The 22036-nt window shown below is 34.2% G+C and overlaps 1 protein-coding gene across 4 annotated transcripts; it reads left to right on the forward strand.

Moving 5' to 3' along the window:
- The first annotated feature begins 2220 nt into the window (after window positions 1-2220).
- Window positions 2221-21796, forward strand: LOC109107877 (ectonucleoside triphosphate diphosphohydrolase 6). Of its 4 annotated transcripts, none has more exons than XM_042773911.1 (14): window positions 2221-2245; window positions 10623-10942; window positions 12129-12205; window positions 12322-12465; window positions 12896-12971; window positions 16790-16825; window positions 17002-17090; window positions 17585-17666; window positions 18657-18719; window positions 19235-19336; window positions 19626-19766; window positions 19897-19953; window positions 20859-20974; window positions 21145-21796. In XM_042773911.1, exons 2-14 carry the CDS (start codon window positions 10690-10692, stop codon window positions 21235-21237), a joined length of 1329 nt encoding a protein of 442 aa, XP_042629845.1. In that variant the 5' UTR covers window positions 2221-2245; window positions 10623-10689; the 3' UTR covers window positions 21238-21796. The 4 variants fall into 4 exon arrangements, with proteins under 4 accessions (XP_042629845.1, XP_042629843.1, XP_042629842.1 ...); XM_042773909.1 differs by lacking the exon at window positions 2221-2245 and adding an exon at window positions 9611-9826 and having other exon boundaries at window positions 19238-19336; XM_042773908.1 differs by lacking the exon at window positions 2221-2245 and adding an exon at window positions 9612-9826.
- Window positions 21797-22036: the final 240 nt, after the last annotated feature.

The following is a 22036-nucleotide window of genomic DNA, read 5'->3' on the forward strand; positions in this document are numbered from 1 at the left end:
AATTTCTTCAATTTATCCTCTAGTTATTGTATATATGTAGATATACATATACACATTATGTTAAAATGTGACTACCAGGAGGCCTGTTTCTGATGTCCAGATATGTCGTATAGTTTGGTTGTAATTGCTTGTGTCAATCATCTCTGCTCATTCTGTTACATAGAAAGCAACAGTGTTAGATGATTTCAAAAGAGCCTAAAATGAAAGTATTTAAAAAGAAGGGGAAAAAGGCCTAATCCCATTGGATTATTTACTCTGCCTTCTACAAGAGTAAAATACAAAAATGAAATTAAAATGTGTGTTCAATAGGATTTTCAGGGAATTTCCTGCAATGCTGCTTGAAAAAAATAATAATAAGGAACAATAACTAAGTACATCTAATGTTATTTTGCATGTTCTAAAGTCTTTTATTCTCAGATTAACAGAGCAGGATTAGACTATTTTTTCATTCTAGGAAGATCTTAGATTTCTTATTTTTGTGTGTGCATAGACCTGAAAAAAGTAATCTATGCTATTATAAAACAGAACAGTCTATAATAAAGAGATACAATTAAAAGACTTGTACAAGTGGTGTAAATATCAGAATTAAGGACATTTACACAGAGGTGATCACATTATGATCCAATGAACGCCAATGAATTAAGAGAAAAATACGTTTGCGTAGGATAAATATGCAAATTTGCTATTTAAACATGCAACATGAGCATATAGTGAAATCAAATAAAATATGAAAAAGATTTAAATTTATTTAACAAATTTAGACTGGTAAATCCATCTGGATTATGGACACTTGTTTTGAAATTATGAAACAACTTCATGTTTCACCTTAATAGGGGTGTTTGGGGGTATCGGTGGTCTTTGTATTTCCACCCATTTTATGTCAGTTGAGTCCAAGTGACTAAATTAGTGGTCTTGCTACAGAGAATGGCTCTTAATAATGTGACGTAATTGATATGAATATGCTTTGAATGGTTATACAGACCACATCACTAATGGTTTAATCATCATTGTTAAAAATGTGTGAGAGAGATTAAGGGACCATTAAACATTAAATTGCTAAAAGCTATTAAAAGCTTACATGCACTGTACATGTTCATTTTAATTGTAAAAGAGATTATAAAAATGCAGTAAAAACCTATTCATTCAAACAAACACATTGGAAGATATATTACCCAGAAAGACTTGTGGTGGAGAACGTACACTGTCTCTTCATCTAAACAAATAAAATGAACAGCAGAAGTTTTGTGAAAACACCTTTTATCAGCAATACATGCACCGATATTTCAAAAGTGACAAAGTGACATGATTTACAGCCAATTATGGTGACCCATACTCAGAATTCTTGCACTGCATTTAACCCATCCAAAGTGCACACACACAGCAGTGAACACACACACCATGAACACACACCCAGAGCAGTGGGCAGCCATTTATGCTGCAGCCCCTGGGGAGCAGCTGGGGGTTCGGTGCCTTGATCAAGGGCACCTCAGTCGTGGTATTGCTGGCCCGAGACTCGAACCCACAACCTTAGGGTTAGGAGTTAAACTCTCTAACCATTAGGCCATGACTTCCCCCGGAAAGGTCAAGGTCTTCTTGACCTTCCTTCCCTTTTTTCTCTCTCTCCATTCCTTACAATCCCCATGCATGCACTATGCAAACTGACACTCAGCCCATTATTGGTGAGTAAAAAGACAGAGATCAAGTCATTATTTAGGGCTGAGGGGGACAAGGAGGAGGCGTTGTGCTTTCTGCTGCAACTGTTGAGGTACGTCTGTAATGAATGCTTAAGATATAATAGGGGAAGTCATGTATGCATTGCTCTTTGGGGGCAAAAATGAAATGAGAGCATCTGGTCCTTTCAAGCTTGCACTGTGCTTGCAGACACACTCAATGAGAAGCGTCAAATGAATATTATAAAAACCATCTCCATTCCCCTCATTATAGGTCACTCATTGGCTGAATATGAGGGCATCACATGTTGCATGAGAAAGTGTAGGAGGGAACCACAGATTGACCCAAACTGCAGGCCTATTGATGATTAATTAAGGTAATGAATGGAGATGGAGAGGTGCCACAGGTCATGGAGCTGCCACAACCTGGTAAACTTTAACAAAACTCACAGGGCCTCGGTGGAGAGACCAGCTGGTGCCATATTGAAAACAGCACAATGAAAGTGTAATTGGCTCTCTGGGTCTCAGGAGGTTAAGAAGAAAGCATTAAACAGTGGAAATGGGGCTTGAAAATGGTAAAGGTAACTTTAAAGAATTTGTGCAGAACCTGTTGCTCATTAGCACATTTCAAGCTAAATCTTAAAGATCTTATGGTTGTAAATCATAAAACAATGATGTACTGTTCAAAATTTAGAAAAACATATTTAGACTAATGCCACTTTTTGTTTTCCATTATTTTGTTTTCTAATGAAATTAAATGTGTCTCAAATAAAACCAATCAACAGATTCAAATTATAAGCAAAACCATTATATGTGAGTGGAACATTTTTAGATGCAATTCAGAGCCAATTGCTCTCTTTGGGATTTAATTTGAGAGAATTAGGCTACTTTTCTCATCCTAACCGAAATCAATGAACCAATTATTTTCTTACAATCTAAACGAATTAAAATCTAAATAATTAAAACTAACTTTAATAGTGTTAGTTTTAGGCGTGTCTTCATGAATATAAACAAAATAAAACAAATAAAAACAGGTAGGTAACAAAAGCATTTAAAGCCGATTTATTATCAACAATAATTCTGAATTTGTCTAACGAAAATATTTGAACTTAACAAAAATTAAATGAGTAATTTGTAACCTATAGTCTTTTTTTTTATAAGCACTGTCGTTCATTGTAACATTGCTGCCAGTTACACTGCTGGGTGTGCATGAGGGCGCGCGCCTTTGTATCATTACAGCGAGAGTATGGAGTCAATATAATATCACATATATACGCACAAAAATAAAGTTTTGCAAAGGAGAATAAAGTTTTGCAAACAAAAATTTAAAGTATTGAGGAAAAAATAAATTTGCTTTTTTGCAAAAAAAAAATAAAGAATTGCAAAACATAAATGATACCACGCGAAAGCAATGATTTTGCAATACATATTTTCCATGGTCATATCTACAATTTTATTTGCAACACTGAGTTTTATTTTGCGTGTCAGTCTAGTTTGAGCTTGCGCTGCAGTTTTTCCTGTGCGCTTCATTTTTTCTGCGCGTCTCGCTTTGTGACGCTGTTTTGACGACGGGGGTGGAGTCAAGGGGCAGGGGCGTGTACAACATGCCTCCCTGGAAGTGACGTCATCGGCCCGAGACGCAGCTCACTGATCCATGGTACTGTCATGATGAGCAGATGCATGCGAGTGGATCGCTTCCTTTTATTCACTAGCATTAAAAACATGCATGGTTTCGTTTTATTAACTTTATTAACAAATGTATATGTGTATTAGCAGCGTTTGCTCAAGTTAAAGAAGTTGTTACCATGCACATCTGTTGTTTATTTCTCTCGATGTGCACTGTTTTTACTGGCATAAAGTGTTTGCTTGACGTGGTTAACTGGTTCGATATTCGCAAATCTAGGGACCGTCTCTAAAGTTACATGCGAAACTACGATACCCTTCTCTAACGTCCAATAGCATGCAATGAGAATGACTAACAGTCATGAAAACAACTGTTAACTGTTCATCCAGGTGTCAACTATAATGCACACCTTTTATATATTTTTTTTGATAATTATTAAAATAAACTGTAAATCATATGTAAAATATTGCTACTTTTCATTACCAAATAGACGTAAACACTAATTTAAAAGCTCAAAAGCTCAAATGAAAAAATAGCAATATTTTACATATGATTTACAGTTTATTTGAATAATTATGAAAAAATATGAACGGTGTGCATTATAGTTGACACGAATATGAACACTTTACAGTATGTTTTATGAAAGTGAGTCATTCTGTTCAAATGCTATTGAGCTTTAAATTTGTATTTAAGTGCATTCGGTGATGAAAAGTAGCAATATTTTACATATGATTTACAGTTTATTTGAATAATTATGAAAAATATGAATGGTGTGCATTATAGTTGACACCTAGATGAACACTTTATAGTATGTTTTATGAAAGTGAGTCATTCTGTTCAAATGCTATTGAGCTTCAAATTATGGCATATTTTTAAATTTGAGCCCATTCGGTAATGAAAAAGTAGCAATATTTTACATTTGATTTACAGTTTATTTTAATAATTATCAAAAAATACAAAATAAAAAGGTGTGCATTATAGTTGACACCTGAGTTGTTTTCATGACTGTTAGTCATTCTCCTTGCATGCTATTGACGTTAGAGAAGTGTATAGTAGTTTCGCATGTAACTTTAGAGACGGTCCCTAGATTTGCGAATATCGAAAACGTCCAACGTCAAGCCAACTTTATGCCAGTCACACACTTTTATAGCATTAAATGGGTTTTATTGTTTCATTTGGTTAACTGCATGGTGTGATTAACAGTGTTTGTTTATAAGATCTAACCTGTGGGAGGACGCCAGCGCACAGAAGCGTTCTTTGTTCACATTAGTTCAGAGTTACTAGCTATAGAATGTGTCAATAGTTTTAATGTAAAAATTATGCAATTCACTTCAAAAAACTATAACGTACATCATTAAAGAGGTCTACGACTCAAGTTTTTATATCGATCTCGACTTCGTTTTTTCATTTACATAACTCCTGGCATAAATTAATAAATGACTGTCATTGTAAGATAAAAAAAAATGAAGCTTGAATCTTTTTGGTTTAATTTGCCCACGAGTTTAATGCATAAACAAACCCGCGTGACCATAGCAAACCTGCGATTACTCAGAGATTGATCAAATATTTTTATCCATCCCACAGTCCGTTGATCGTGTGTTTTTATGTAATATATGTGCATATAAGGCTTTTATTATTTTTATCATTATATATATATAATATATCCAAGTGGATGCTGCACACTGCTGGTGGTTGAGGAGAGAACCCCCACATGATCGTACAGCGAATTGGGTGTACAACACAATACATTATAAAACGCTATATAAATGCATCATTCATTTATTCATATAGGCTAACCGTATATAATAATTGATAATAAATATTATATAAAATAGGTCTATATTTTTATATTTATTGTTATGCTTATTTCCCCTTTTAATTGGGCGTGGTATTGCTTACCTAATTAACGTTCTTTGTTAAATTAGTGTTTTCATTTACAAATTCAGAAGCGAAACTAGCGAATTATTCATTTATAATTCTAGTATTTATGTATTATAGGGTTATTGTTAAATTCATCCTCTAAAGTGCATTTTAATGAAAAGTGTAATGAAAAGTAGCAATATTTTACATATGATTTTACAGTTTATTTTAATAATTATCAAAAAATATAAAAGGTGTGCATTATAGTTGACACCTGGATGAACAATTAACAGTTGTTTTCATGACTGTTAGTCATTCTCCTTGCATGCTATTGACGTTAGAGAAGTGTATAGTAGTTTCGCATGTAACTTTAGAGACGGTCCCTAGATTTTTGCGAATATCTAACGTCCAACCGTCAAGCCAACTTTATGCCAGTAAAAGAGTGCACATCGAGAGAAAATAAACAACAGATGTGCATGGAAACAACTTCTTTAACTTGAGCAAATGCTGCTAATACACATATACATTTGTTAATAAAGTTAAAAAAACGAAACCATGCATGTTTTTAATGCTAGTGAATAAAAGGAAGCGATCCACTCGCATGGATCTGCTCATCATGACAGTACCTGGATCAGTGAGCTGCGTCTCGAGCCGATGACGTCACTTCCAGGGAGGCATGTTGTACACGCCCCTGCCCCTTGACTCCACCCCCACGTCAAAACAGCGCCCACAAAGCGAGACGCGCAGAAAAAAAATGAAGCGCACAGGAAAAAACTGCAGCGCAAGCTCAAACTAGACTGACGCGCAAAATAAAAGCAGTGTTGCAAATAAAAATTGTAGATATGACCATGGAAAATATGTATTGCAAAATCATTGCTTTCGCGCGGTATCATTTTATTTTTTGCAATTCTTTATTTTTTGTTTGCAAAAAGCAAAATTATTTTCCTCAATACTTTAATTTTTGTTTGCAAAACTTTATTTTCCTTTGCAAAACTTTATTTTTTTGCGTATATATGTGATATTATATTGACTCCATACGAGAGCGCTTCGAAAGCTTATTTAAATAAGATCTCCAATCCTCGCGGTACTTTTTGATGTCAAACACCGATCAGTCTGCGTAGCGCCGCTTCAAGTCGAACATATCGCTATTGCAACGAGTAGTAAAGTAAATGTGGTCCTATATGGAGTCAATATAATATCACATATATACGCACAAAAATAAAGTTTTGCAAAGGAGAATAAAGTTTTGCAAACAAAAATTAAAGTATTGAGGAAAATAATTTTGCTTTTTGCAAACAAAAATAAAGAATTGCAAAACATAAATGATACCACGCGAAAGCAATGATTTTGTAATATATATTTTCCATGGTCATATCTACAATTTTATTTGCAACACTGATTTTATTTTGCGTGTCAGTCTAGTTTGAGCTTGCGCTGCAGTTTTTCCTGTGCGCTTCATTTTTCTGCGCGTCTCGCTTTGTGACGCTGTTTTTGACGTGGGGGTGGAGTCAAGGGGCAGGGGCGTGTACAACATGCCTCCCTGGGAAGTGACGTCATCGGCCCCGAGACGCAGCTCACTGATCCAGGTACTGTCATGATGAGCAGATGCATGCGAGTGGATCGCTATTCACTAGCATTAAAACATGCATGGTTTCGTTTTATTAACTTTATTAACAAATGTATATGGTATTAGCAGCGTTTTTTGCTCAAGTTAAAGAAGTTGTTACCATGCACATCTGTTGTTTATTTCTTTTGATGTGCACTCTTTTACTGGCATAAAGTTGGCTTGACGTTGGACGTTCGATATTCGCAAATCTAGGGACCGTCTCTAAAGTTACATGCGAAACCTACTATACACTTCTCTAACGTCAATAGCATGCAAGGAGAATGACTAAACAGTCATGAAAACAACTGTTAACTGTTCATCCAGGTGTCAACTATAATGCACACCTTTTTATTGCCTTTTTTGATAATTATTAAAATAAACTGTAAAATCATATGTAAAAATATTGCTACTTTTCATTACCAAATGGACGTAAAACACTAATTTAAAGCTCAAAAGCTCAAATGAAAAATAGCAATATTTTTACATATGATTTACAGTTTTTATTTGAATAATTATGAAAAATATGAAACGGCTCATGTGGCATTATAGTTGACACGAAGATGAACACTTTACAGTATGTTTTATGAAAGTGAGTCATTCTGTTCAAATGCTATTGAGCTTTAAAATTTGTATTTAAGTGCATTTCGGTGATGAAAAATAGCAATATTTTACATATGAGTTTACAGTTTATTTGAATAATTATGAAAAATATGAATGGTTTGCATTATAGTTGACACCTAGATGAACACCTTTATAGTATGTTTTATGAAAGTGAGTCATTCTGTTCAAATGCTATTATGAGCTTCAAATTATGGCATATTTTAAATTTGAGCCCATTCGGTAATGAAAAGTAGCAATATTTTACATTTGATTTACAGTTTATTTTAATAATTATCAAAAAATATAAAAGGTGTGTGCATTATAGGTGACACCTGGATGAACAGTTAACAGTTGTTTTCATGACTGTTAGTCATTCTCCTTGGCATGCTATTGACGTTAGAGAAGTGTATAGTAGTTTCGCATGTAACTTTAGAGACGGGCCCCTAGATTTGCGAATATCGAACGTCCAACGTCAAGCAAACTTTATGCCAGTCACACACTTTTATAGCATTAAATGTGTATTGTTTCATTTGGTTAACTGCATGTGTATTAACAGTGTTTGTTTAAGATCTAACCTGTGGGAGGACGCCAGCGCACAGAAGCGTTCTTTGTTCACATTAGTTCAGAGTTACTGCTAGTTTTAATGTAAAATTATGCAATTCACTTCATAAACTATAACGTACATCATTAAAGAGGTCTACGACTCAAGTTTTATATCGATCTCGACTTCGTTTTTCATTTACATAACTCCTGGCATAAATTAATAAATGACTGTCATTGTAAGATAAAAAAAAATGAAGCTCGAATCTTTTTGTTTTAATTTTGCCACGAGTTTTAATGCATAAACAAACCCGCGTGACCATAGCAACCTGAGATTATCAGAGATTGATCAAATATTTTTATCCATCCCCACAGTCCGTTGATCGTGTCTTTTTTATGTAATATATGTGCATATAAAGGCTTTTATTATTTTTATCATTATATATATATAATATATCCAAGTGGGATGCTGCACACTGCTGGTGGTTGAGGAGAGACCCCCCACATGATCGTACAGCGAATTGGGTGTACAACAATACATTATAAAACGCTATATAAATGCATCATTCATTTATTCATATAGGCTAACCGTTAATATAATAATTGATAATAATATTATATTAAAATAGGGCTATATTTTTATATTTATTTGTATGCTTATTTCAGGTCCCCATTTAATTCGTGTATTGCTTACCTAATTAACGTTCTTTGTTAAATTAGTGTTTTCATTTACAAATGAAACTAGCGGCAATTATTCATTTATAATTCTTAGTATTTATTATTATAGAGGGGTTATTGTTAAAATTCATCCTCTAAAGTGCATTTTAATGAAAAGTGTAATGAAAAGTAGCAATATTTTACATATGATTTACAGTTTATTTTAATAATTATCAAAAAAAATATAAAGGTGTGCATGCTAGTTGACACCTGGATGAACAGTTAACAGTTGTTTTCATGACTGTTAGTCATTCTCCTTGCATGGCTATTGACGTTAGAGAAGTGTATAGTAGTTTCGCGCATGTAAACTTTAGAGACGGTCCCTAAGATTTGCGAATATCTAACGTCCAACGTCAAGCCCAAACCTTTATGCCAGTAAAAAGAGTGCACATCGAGAGACAAAAATAAACAACAGATGTGCATGGTAACAAACTTCTTTAACTGAGCAAATGCTGCTAATACACATATACATTTGTTAATAAGTAAGTTAATAAAACAAAACCATGCAATGTTTTAATGCTAGTGAATAAAAGGAAGCGATCCACTCGCATGGATCTGCTCATCATGACAGTACCTGGATCAGTGAGCTGCGTCTCGAGCCGATGACGTCGCTTCCAGGGAGGCATTGTTGTACACGCCCCTGCCCCTTGACTCCACCCCCACGTCAAAACAGCGCCACAAAGCGAGACGCGCAGAAAAATGAAGCGCACAGGAAAACTGCAGCGCAAGCTCAAACTAGACTGACGCGCAAAATAAAATCAGTGTTGCAAATAAAATTGTAGATATGACCATGGAAATAATGTATTGCAAAATCATTGCTTTCGCGGCGGTATCATTTCTTTTTTTGCAATTCTTTATTTTTGTTTGCAAAAAGCAAAATTATTTTCCTCAATACTTTAAATTTTCTTTATTTTTGCTTTATTTTCCTTTGCAAAACTTTATTTTTTTGCGTATATATGTGATATTATATTGACTCCATAGTCCTAGAACTGCGGTCCTGAAACTGCAGCCTCCGAATGTAGTGTGACGTGCGTATTCGCTCCACGTCACCTCCACGCTGGACAATACTGACGTAATCAAAACGAGACAAGAACGACTTTTGACAATCTTTCAAAGGGAATATTATGACAGAATCTCATCATGGGTATTCATCGACACCGAAAACACGACTTGCATTCGAAGGACTATGATCTTGCCACAGAGAGCTAGGTATAACCGTCTTAAATATCTAACTACATTGACTAATAATACTGAGATTGATATCCATTCTCACACTATTCTTGAGAAATGAGGCATAAGTTAATTTAAATAAAGTAACAGTAAAGTATAAAGTAATTATTTTGAATTAATATGCTCACCGTACCTGTTTTGGTGCATTTCTAGTTTGCTTTTTCTCATTTAACGTTAGTGTGTGTGCTCATCGCCCAATATGACACAGACAGATACAAAATGAATGCGTCAAATATTGATTATAAATATTGGGAAATCGAGAATTCACTTAAATTAATAGCTTACATAGCTATATTTTGAACTGTCATCAAAGTCCGAAAATCAGTGTCGACAAAATAACCGTAGTATTTTTCATATAACGCATACATAAAATGCATCAGCTGTTTGTTTTTCAGGTGTTGCTAGGTTCTGCTTAAATTTAGGGAAATTATTCACAAATCCCAAACAGTTTTTTACAATTTGTTTCATGAAGTTGACATACCATAGTTGTGGTGGAAAATATGTGTATTTGTGATATATATATATATTTTGTTGACAATTGTTTTTGTTTGTGATATATAATCATGAAGTTGACATACCATAGTTGTGGTGGAAAATATGTGTATTTGTGATATATATATATCTTCTTTTTTTTCATATAATATGTTATATGAGATTTGTGAGATGTGGTTTGTATATGTTTTTTTTCACTTGGGTGGGTGATATTTCAGACTTGAAGTTTTATAGCAAATTAAATCTCCTTTTTGTGATGTTTTTGTGTTTGTTCTGGAGGTAGTGGAGAGAGCCGAGAAGCCTGCTGCATTGGGAAATTGACTCCACATCATGTACCTCTGGCTGCCATTATGAGATTCCCAAAGCTAGCTTTCCTCTTTATGTTTGTGGGCTGCCTGGTGGTCTACCTCACCTACGTCAAACGCCATTATGATGACTCCAAACCACCAGTACCTGACCAGCTGCCCCAGCGTAGGATGGATACCCGAAAACAGTCGACCTCAGCTCAGGTGGTCAATGAAAATTTCCAGTATGGTATTATGTTTGATGCTGGAAGCACTGGAACCCGGATTCACGTTTTCAAATTTCAGATCGAGCCAAATGGTACGTTAAAATTTAAACAGTATTTGAGTCCACTTGTCCATTTCAGTCCACTTAAAGACATAAATAAGACCGCATTTTCGGCATGTTCAACATAACAAAAGCTTTTTCATAACAATGACTTCAGAACTCTCTTTTGTAAATGTAGTCTGGTAACTTTAAATATGTACACTATATACAACAAACTACCATGCAATATTATTATTATTAAATAAAACATTTAAAAAAATGTTAATTGATACAAAGCTGAAATAAATTAAAATGTAAATGTTAGATGAAAAAGTAAAATGACAAAAATATATAAAATAAAAAGTAAATAAATAAAAATAATAAAGATGATTTTATTTATGTATGAAAATTATTGGAGGAAAAGAAGCAAAAATTACTATAATAGTTTATTAATAATAATAAAATAGCTCTATTTTTTTTTAATTTGTTTGTTTTTTTTTTTAAATTAAATAAATTAATTGGTTGATGGTAAAATTTATGATGTTTTTATAGTAGTATCAATAAATATAGCTATGGTATTTTAGAGGACATACTATGGTAAATTTTTGTATTTGCTGGTTAGATCAATTTGACTATTTAAATAAAACAAACTGGTATTTGAAAACTAGTAGCCAAAACATATTTTGACAGTTGTGGCTGTCATTGAAATACCATAATGCTTACTCACCTATTTATTTACTAAGTTACCTAACTGCCAAATACTGTAGTGTTACTATAGTAAAGCCATGGATATGTTGACTGTGTGGGTGTTGTCCACAGATATTAAGTTTACTTCCTAGTGCAGCACTGATCGTCTAATGGCATAGTTATCAAATCCCAATTCTGAGCTAAATCAGTTTAGTGCTGCTGTAGCCTTTATTGTTAAACCTATGATTGTCATATTATTATAGACTGCAAATAGTCTATGCCATTATGCCCAGCCTCTCATTCACACACATGCATGTACAAATCATAGCTAAGCCTCATAGGTCAGAGGTCACACTGGAGAGTATTGGTGGATTTTATCAGAGGCTATTTATATTGTTTATTATTCAAACTTTGGTATAAGCCATGATGAGCCCTACTATTGCAATTAATGTTACACATAAACATACTGTTATATACACTACCTTTCAAAAGTTTGTTTTTAAAAGATGTTTTTAAAAAGAAGACTCTTCTGCTTGTCTTTGTGTATTAACAGAAGCTCCTAAATTAGCCCATGAGACTTTTAGAGCTATAAAACCTGGACTGTCTGCATATGCTGATGACCCAGAAAAGGTAACCATTAAAATGTGATTAGGTTTTATAATTGTGAACCCATCACAGATGCCTCAGGGTTGTGATAGTATCTTTTCTGTCTGCAGTTTAATGATTATATTAATGTTGTTTTACAGAGTAAGGAGGGACTTTTGGAACTGTTAAAAGTTGCTAGAGACACTATTCCTGAGACATTATGGAGTTCTTCCCCTCTCATACTCAGAGCCACGGCAGGGCTCAGACTGCTGCCTGGTGAGAAGGCCACAATCCTGCTGGACAAGGTCAGAGAACCATTAGTCGCCAAGTGAACATTCACTATATACCCTTTAACAGTTAGTACTTATGGCTAGTGCTTTCAGTTAACTAAATGCATATGATTACTAAGGTTTTAAGGCGTTTGAATTGCATTCACATTTATTAATCTGTCAGAGGTTTTTATACTATAACCCAATTTGGGAGATGTTAAATGACACGGTAACATTAGAAATGCTGTGATGCAAAGTTCCAGAGCAACAGTAAACTGTAAAGGGTGGAGTAAAATCTATTATTTATTTATATTCATTAAAGGTTAAGTAAGTATTATAGAAGTGTTATAGAGATGAGAGCTATGTCTTCAGGAATTTAGTGTTCAACCTGTCGACTTAGTATTTCCTAATTGTTTCAGTATCTGTAATTTCATGCCATGTTAAATCTAAAGTCTCTTTGCTGCAGGTGAGGGAGGTGTTTAGCGAATCCTTGTTCCTGTATAGACCAGACAGTGTGTCAATCATGGATGGCACAGATGAAGGTACTGTGTCAATTACTCCTGTCCCATATGTTAATAATGTCAGGTTCGTAATAAAAAAGAGTATTAATTTTCACATTGTAATAGATTATAACTTATAAATTGTAATAGATTGCAACTTTTAAGCTTTGTGTTTCCTACCATATCTGCTCGGATTGAATCTTGAAAGGAATAATCTATTCCAGGGTCACTTTTTAGCACTTAACACATTTATTTAAAAAGATAGTTGATTGATTACTTTTTTGAGTGTGATTTTTTTTGTATTTTTTATTATAATATTATTAATTTTTTTTAAGAATAATAGTATAATATTAGCACTTTCATTTTAAGTCTAACTTGAAAATCAAGAATAAACAACCTAATGTATGTTTGTAACATTAATATATTGGCCATGAAGTCAAAAATGTGACTTTACGGTCTGAGCTAACAAACCAAAAAAGCTTTGAGTGGCAGCACATTTTTAAGTTATTGTTTTAATATTCGGAAACCTGAGGAAGCACATCCTGAAAGTTCAGACGGATGACAATGTATTATAAATGTTGGATTGGCAACTGACTGAAATAAAACTACTAAAATTACACTAACAATAAAACAATAATAATACAAATAAATAATTACATTTAAATATTAAAACAATATAAAAAGGACAAAAGTACATAACACAATTAATAAAACTTAAACTAAACTTAAAATGAAAACTGAAAATAAAAGCTTATTAAAAATGTTATTAAATAACATAATAATACTAAAGTAGAACGGTGGAGTGGTGAATATATTTCCCACCAAAATACCATTGTTGCTAAAGATGGTAAAATCCTTAAAACAAAAAAAAAGAAGATCTCATACTTATAATTTATTATGAATTTGTAGTATGGGCTGGTTAGAGTAGCATTTTAACATTTTAGGGTTTATATTCGGAAACCTGAGGAAGCACATCCTGAATGTTCAAAACAGATGACGGTTCTTCTCATTTCCATGATTGTAATTTTGCATTGTTTTGCTGTGCTATGATCCATGCACAAATCTGTCCACCATGAATGTGAAACCAGCAGATGTTACTGTATATCTATAACTCGGCAAAAGCCTCTGGTCACTGTGGTCAAGCATTTGTGCTTCTGGCAGAAAGATATAATTTGTACATTTAAATTTTCTTCAGTAATAGCTTGTGCTGTGTGTATTTTTAATGATAGATACTGTGTATATGGGACTTTAAATCAGTCCTTTAAAATAGTTCACACAAGTAATAATGAGCCCAGAGAATAAAGTCCCGTGTGCACTATAATCTCAGCAAACAGATTAGCACCCATTAATTTGCTATGCAGTAAATTCCTTTTTAAAGATATAAAAACTCGTGTTTAGCAAAAACCAAGTTGATAGTACTTTTTTGTTGATATACAAGATGTTTTTGCTTAATGGGCAGCAATTTGTATTTGAGATTTTGTTGTAAAATGAATGCTTAAACTCTGCAGGTCCCATAATAATTATTTTATTGTAAGTTTGGGTCTTAAATTTATTTGATGGTAAATTTGGCTCTTACAGTTAGTCTTATTACAGCAAATCATACAGACTTATTGTTAATGCTGTGCCTAAGTGGTATATGTTAGGGAGATAGCAGGGATGGGAGTTTATAGACACTGAGTAAGTTTGGTTATTTCTGAGGGCTAAAGCCCCATACTTTGTAAAGAAGTAACCTACATACAAAACAAACATACAGTTTATAAGAGTTTTAGCATAAAGATCCAATGATGCACTCACTCGGACAGTCTTTGTAATCTGGCCGGACCTTGACTTAATGTTAATGCTAAACTCTCTAAATTCACCAGCATATGTTGTACACTCTTATTCAAACGTTTTGGTCAGATTTGTTTTTTTTAAAAGAAATGAATACTTTTATTCAGTGATAATTAATTACATTAATCAAATGTGAAAGCAAAGACATTTATAATGTTACTAAAGGTTTCTATTTGAAATAAATACTTTTATTCATCAAAGAATGGTTTCATCTTAAATAATAGGCAGTGCAATTGTTTTCAGGATTGCTAATAATAAAAAAACTCCTTTGGCAGCAAATCAGCATATAAGAATGATTTCTGAAGAAACATGTGACACTGAAGGCTGGAGTAAAATGGCTTCTGAAAATTCAGCTTTGCTCTCACAGGAATTTTACAGTGTTTTTGATCAAATAAATTGCAGCCTTGTTGAGCATAAGACACTTCTTTCAAAAACATAAAAAAATCTTACCAACCCCAAACTTTGTAATGGTATTATAGCTTAGATTTGTTATACTTTATAGGTCTCATATGATTTTCTTTTATTTTAAATACCTGAGGTACACTGATAATGTTGTCTTTTAATTTCCCCATCCTTAAATGACAAGCTCTTTGCAAAGCCTGCATTATAGTCTTAAAGATTCAGAAAACAATGTGTTCTGAAATGTGCCACACAAACTCCTCTGGTCAGACTAAAATGTTGAAGAATCTTGTTACGGTAAATAAAAAATGTCAGCTGCTAGTTTCTGAGGTTGGGACATTTTGAATGGATCTGCATACATGCAGGTAGACTAATGTTAGTGTAATCTATTAACTACACATAAAACCTATAAATTTTTTACTTAAAGGGTTAGTTCACCCAAAAATGAAAATTAGCCTGTGTTTTACTCACCCTCAAAGTGTCCTAGGTGTATGTGACTTTCTTCTTTCAGACAAATCCAATCGGACGACCAGACAAAAACATTAAAACCCATTACAAACAAGGTATTTGTTGCATCCAGTGGGGACATAATTACTGATTATGATGACTTATACCGTCTTTTTACGTGCTGTGTTGCATAACACGCCACGTAAACAAAACCATGTCTGCATTTGTGATCAGAGAAACAACAAGCCTACTCTACACTGCTTTAAACTTGCGTTTGAATCATTACTGGCAAATTATGTAAATATGTAATAGTACTTACAGTCTGTGATTTAGAACAGCCAGCATTGTAGTCTTCTCTCCCATGATCAGGAAACAGTCCTCCATAAAATGCGCTGCACAGTGCACACATCTGAATATTTGGATCTAACTGTTCTGGAACAGTGTTGTAAATACAACTTAACCACTGATTTCTAGTTGTGTCCTCTTCTGGAAGACCAAACAAAGTAGTGTCACTTTCACAACAAAACAGCGCCACACACGGCAGGCTTGAGTGAGCGGTGGAGGGCTGGACTCCGCTTTGTCCACGCTGAAAGCCAATCCGGCGATCCACAGCACCAAGTTGATGCATTTCCTCAGCGACCAACATGGATCAGTTCTAGACATGACCAGGCGCATATTGTCCTCTTGTGGAAGGCCAGACAAAGTAGTTTTGCTTCCCACATCTAGAACGAGCCATTTTGGGGGGGGTGTGGTTGACTCTTAACTTTTATAAAGAATATCTTTGGATTTGAGACTTCAGTCTTTGCAACTTTACAGATGTTCTTTATGCACCAAGAGCTTGTAACACTCCAAAGAGAAAGGAAAAATTTAAATTGCATCATATGACCTCTTTAAAAATTGTTTAAAGGTTGAAATGTGAAGTTCATTATTTTATAAAGCCTTTTGTTTTCGTGAAAACCTGTATCTGAACTGTAAGTCATGCTTTTACAGTGATTTTACAGTTTAATATGCTATCATAGACATTGCCCTACTCCGCTCATATGGTATTAATTTTATTGGTACAGGTCTTAAAAAGGTCTTTAAATGTATTTTAAGTTAAGTCTAAAATTGTATTTAAAAAATCCTGCAGATACCCTATGCAGAATTCTTGTACTAACAATTAATGCACATTTGTATTTACACAGGCATGTCAGCTTGGATTACCATCAACTTTTTAGCAGGTAAGAAAATTTTAGTAGTCACATTATATTTCATGCCATAAGGGACAGAACAATGACAGATTAATTTAGACACAAATTTATTACCCTGACCTCATGCAATTTTTTTCTTTACTGTAACTTGAAAATGTTTGGTTTGATCTTAATATAATTATTTAAAGTCTCTCTCTCTCACACAGGTGGTCTTCATGGTACTGACACTCCTACAGTAGGCATGCTGGATTTAGGAGGGGGCTCGACCCAGATCACATTTGCTCTACAGGATGAAGTGAGCCATGTACATGCATATATATGCACATATAGCTGTAACTCCCCAATAATGAAGCCATGTCACTCCTAACAATCTACCGTGATGGTCTCCCATCCTATGCATTAATCTGCAAATGTCCTGCTAATCCGATAAGGCCTGGTAAATAAAGGTTGTTGTACATTGGGCTGAGAGAGTTAGAGAGATTCTTGCTCTTGATCTAGGTCAGGTCTTGTACAGGGGATTGAGGACCAATTTCTCATGTCATTACACAGTTTCTCCGAGAGCTTTAGTTCCAAACATGAGCTCAGAAGAGAAATGCTTTGCCGATTGCAGCATAGTTATAGTTGCTGACAGATATTGTGTTAAATATATAGTCTGGAAAAGAAACTTGCTGAAGCAGGTGGTGCTGAGATTAGTACTAGATTAGATTCTACCAAATTTCTACTTAAGAAGAGAATAAAGCAACCTGTAATGCATCAATATTTGATTGTTTGCTTTTTGTTCCTGTGCAGAAAACCATCCAGACCTTACCCATTGATTATGTGACATCGTTTCAGATGTTCAACATCAGTCATGCTCTCTACTCACACAGGTAAAGTGGGCGGGGCCTAGGTTGGTATCAGAATGTGTGGCAAATCATGTAATGTATAAAGCATTATTAAACGGTTGAATTTCTGAATACTGATCTGATGCTGATATTTCTGGTGTGCGATATTGTTTTAAGAATGTGCAAGCTGACATTATTAAGAATGTCACTCACTTTGCAAAAAACAAACAAAAATGCTTCCAAAAGCATTCACTGCATGATGAAGCCTATTGGTCAAAAACTGATATAGTACAATATCATGCAGCCATCAGGCTAGTCTTCATTACATCCCATTTAATAATCCTCAACACTCAGAAATACAGCATCACCATATTACTCCATCAGTATAAAAACTTAAGCTTTCTCTGTGGCTTTTTCTGTACAGTGACGTTACGTGACTTGCAGTCCTCTAGCAGTAGGGTCAGACCTCTGGCCCATGTTTGACACCCCCACCCATTGATTCCTCTGCTTGGTCAGGGGCGTCCAGGGCTTTCTAGTTTATGTGAGCTCAATGTTTAGTGCGGGCAGCACAAGTGTTTATGAGGCAGTGTGTGTCCGCTTCGCCTCGCCTCGGTCTCCTGATTAGAGTGTAATCACACAAGCCTCCAATTACAATCCCATCACGGGACTCATCTCCAGATTACTAGAATTACTAGTTATTCATGTAGGGAGATTTGACACAACAAACCCTCCAGCAGGGACCAACAGCAAAGTCTGTACTCATTGACATTTAAAAGGCAAGATGGTGATTGAGGATTGTATGTGGTATCACTTATCTGTGTATTGCTTCAGAAGTGTGCAGTTCTCTCATATTAAATATTAATTTTATTAATGTTATAATATCTGTATATATATTAATTTTGTGGTATTAATTATTTGTTTTTTTATTGTTATGTTTTCTGTTCTCTCTTTCAATTAAAAATAAAAAAAATATTAATTTTATTAATGTTATAATATCTGTATATATATTAATTTCTATTAAACATTTAATAAAATAAATCTTGGCCTGGGGTTGATGTCATCCAGACTTGCTGTGTTGGGAGGGATTGAAGGACAGCCTTGTGTGTGGTCTACAATCTCTCTTCATTTTTGGCTTTTAAAGTCCTCATTCGCTTGATAAATAAGCCATTATCTAATCTCTTAATAACGCACTGAAGATTTATTCCTTTGTGGCCAGCTGTTGTACTGATTTAGCTGAGGCCAGTGAGAAAGACTGCCATCAGTGCAATAGCTTTCGCCTGCAGTTTACTCCTCAGATTTACATTTAGTGCTCTACAGATGTAATCAGATTTCTTTGTTTATAGTTTTGTCCATTGTGTAAGTGTATCTCGCTTCTCTCAGAGTGGGCTCTAAGGTTATTATGAGCAAAGACGTACATGTGTTTGTGTAAATGTGTTTTTATGTTTTACCACCAGGTGTCACTATAGAGCTCGTGTTGGGATTTGTCCTCCTCAGCAGTGTCACAGTTACCCCACATAGTAGCAGTAAAATTTTGTGATATGCATAAATAAATAATTTAGTTGCTCTCTCTGTGTGTGTGTGTGTGTGTGTGTGTGTGTTTGTGTTTTATTTTCAGTAGCAGGACCCCAAGAGCTGGTTAGTCCATGTCTCGCCCCAGATTACTCTGGACAGTGGGAGCATGCTGAAGTACTCTACACTGTTAAAGGGCAGAAAGCAGGTATGAAAAATGCTGTCTGCCTGGGTTAGGTTTTTGTATGTTCATTTCTATGTACATTCAGTTTTACTCCCTAAAGTTTTATCATTATAATATGATATTTTAGAAATAAAAAGTATAAAGTAATATATACATTTAGTGGTGCTTTCTAAGGTAAATAATAATTACAGTAATAATTATTATTAAATAATAATAATGTAACTTGTAACTTTATTTTATGTTAATTACAAAACATTTTGTGTCAATCATCCATAAAGTAAACAGCATCACATGTGTGTTTGCTCTCTTTTAGGGGAGCCCATCTATGAGACTTGCCTAACAAAAGTGGAAAAGATGATCTACAAACGTGTGAGAAAAATCGAGGGAGTGAAAGACATGGACTTCTACGCATTCTCCTACTACTACGACAGGGCTGTGGATCTGGGCCTCATTGGTATGAGATTGGTTTGATTGCTGTCGTTCGATTTCATTCAAACATTGTTTTTCAGATTTAAGTGAAACAAATAATGAGGAGACTTTTTTATTTTACTAAATTACAAACACTTTCTGTGTCTCTGACGCAGATGAAAGCACAGGGGGGACTGTCAGAGTCAGTGATTACATTGAAGGTGCCAAGAAAGGTAAGTGTGTTTTTGTAATTGAATGTAGTTGTGTTTGTCTGATTTTATTGTGTCAGGATCTGACAAACATCAGTAAATCTTTTTAGAAAGAGATCTTTAATTTAAAAAAGATTTCTTTCCAACTTTCCATTCATCAAGGAATCCTGAAAAAATGATCACGCTTTCCACAAAAATATTTATAAGCACAACTGTTTTCAAGATTATTAATGATAATAAATGTTTCTTGAGCACCAAATCTGAATGGAATGGAGATAAGTTTCATTACATAAGAATGTTCTTAATTAATTCATCCATTAGTTTTTTAATTAATTTCAAATCTAGGTATGATCAAGTTGTTTTTGCTAGGTGCCATTTAGGGCATTCAACACTTACACATAGGAATATATTAAAAGGTGAACCACCATTATTATGCCTTCCTTGTCAAACTACAATGATTGTTAAACATTTTGATTGCACTGTACTGTTTTTAACATAAATGGACAACAATTTTATTAAGAGATGTGATTAACTGATGTATTTAAAAAAAAAAGTATCACTTTAATGTATTTAAAAACATTTTGAAGGATCATGTGACATTAAATGTTAAAATAGAAAACAGATATGATAATTCTATTAATATTTCACAATATTACTGTTTTCACTGTATTTTTGATTAAATAAATGCAGCGTTGGAGAGCATAAGAGACTTCTTTTAAGATAAATAAATAAATATATAAAACTTGCTGTGGGAGAAATTACATGTCATGGTGCCATTATTACTCAAATGTAAATGTGTACCTTGAATGCAGTCACTTTGAAAAAAACATCTGCCAAATGCATAAATGTAATGTAAATGTACATTTAAAAAATAATCCACTCTGTTTACTTTTGCTTAAAAACAATTCTTGAACTCTCTTCTGCTCCAGTGTGCAATAACATGTCAGCCGGAGGGATAAAGGAGTCTCCGTTCCTGTGTTTGGATCTGACCTACATCTCGGTACTTCTTCAGGAGCTTGACTTCCCGCCTGATAAAGAGCTGAAGGTGTGCTACTCTTGATTTATGATTCCTGACTTAATAGGACTGTGAAATAGTTAGTGTGTGGTGACTTTTGGACACCGTTAACTACAGCAGTATGTGATTTATCTTTAATATTTTGAAGAACAAATGATGCTGTGATTTTGTTTAACCCTATCATTCTGTTTAAATTTCAGCTGGCAAGACAAATAAATAACGTGGAGACTAGCTGGGCCCTCGGTGCCACTTTCTATTGCATAGAGTCATTCCATAAACATGGAACGTGCTGAAAACATAAAACACTCTGAACATTTGAACCGCTCCACAACCCAGTAAAGCACTAACTGATTTTAATGCTCTGGGAAAAATATCAACATTGATTGTATTTGCCATTTTGTCATTGAATTTATTCAAAATGTGAGTTTTTATACATACCTCTGACTTTCTGAATGTTTCTGTTTTCTTACTATTATGTTAAGCTATGTGTGAAGGTTAAATGTATGTACTGGTTTGGGTGTTTACAGCATGTCAGAATCATATTTGTCAGGGTTAAAACTTCTCAAAAACAATAGATTGCCTCAAGCTTGTAACAAGAAGTTATTTTATTTTTTTTATATTTAATTACTTTGTAGCTTGTAGATTGGTTTAATATATTACATACAGTATGTTTTAACAAATCATGTACTTGGTATTAAATATTATCTGAACTCAGAGGGAAGAAAAACAGACCAGAGCTGTTACTGTCATGTTCATGTACTTTTACTTGCTGTTTAATGCGGCCGTTATTAGACATAGGAAATATGTTTATATAAAATGCCATATAAATACAATTTGAGAATGTTGAAAATTTTGCTCTGTGTGAAGTATTGAGAAAGTGTAATAGCACATAAAGTTCACAAGAAGGTCTTAAAGTGAGACAGCAGGATGTGTTCGCTCTCCCATCACATCTTTCACTGTTCAGACATGCTGCTGTTCTTTCTTGGCACCAGCAGATGTCACGACACTAAAGCCTGCAGGGGGTTGGACAGCCAAAATGTCACAATATATTACTCACGGGATGTTGATTAAGGTTTTTAGAAAGTGTGATTT

Source organism: Cyprinus carpio, chromosome A17 (assembly GCF_018340385.1).
Source record: "Cyprinus carpio isolate SPL01 chromosome A17, ASM1834038v1, whole genome shotgun sequence".
NCBI lineage: Eukaryota > Metazoa > Chordata > Actinopteri > Cypriniformes > Cyprinidae > Cyprinus > Cyprinus carpio.

Excerpts from the sequence above, each read along its gene's own strand:
- LOC109107877 (XM_042773908.1), top strand. The coding sequence starts at position 9,804 with ATGATCTTGCCACAGAGAGCTAG. Across the intron at positions 16,826-17,001 it reads TACCATCAACTTTTTAGCAG|GTGGTCTTCATGGTACTGAC; the intron begins GTAAGAAAATTT and ends TCTCTCACACAG. Across the intron at positions 20,975-21,144 it reads CGCCTGATAAAGAGCTGAAG|CTGGCAAGACAAATAAATAA; the intron begins GTGTGCTACTCT and ends TTTAAATTTCAG.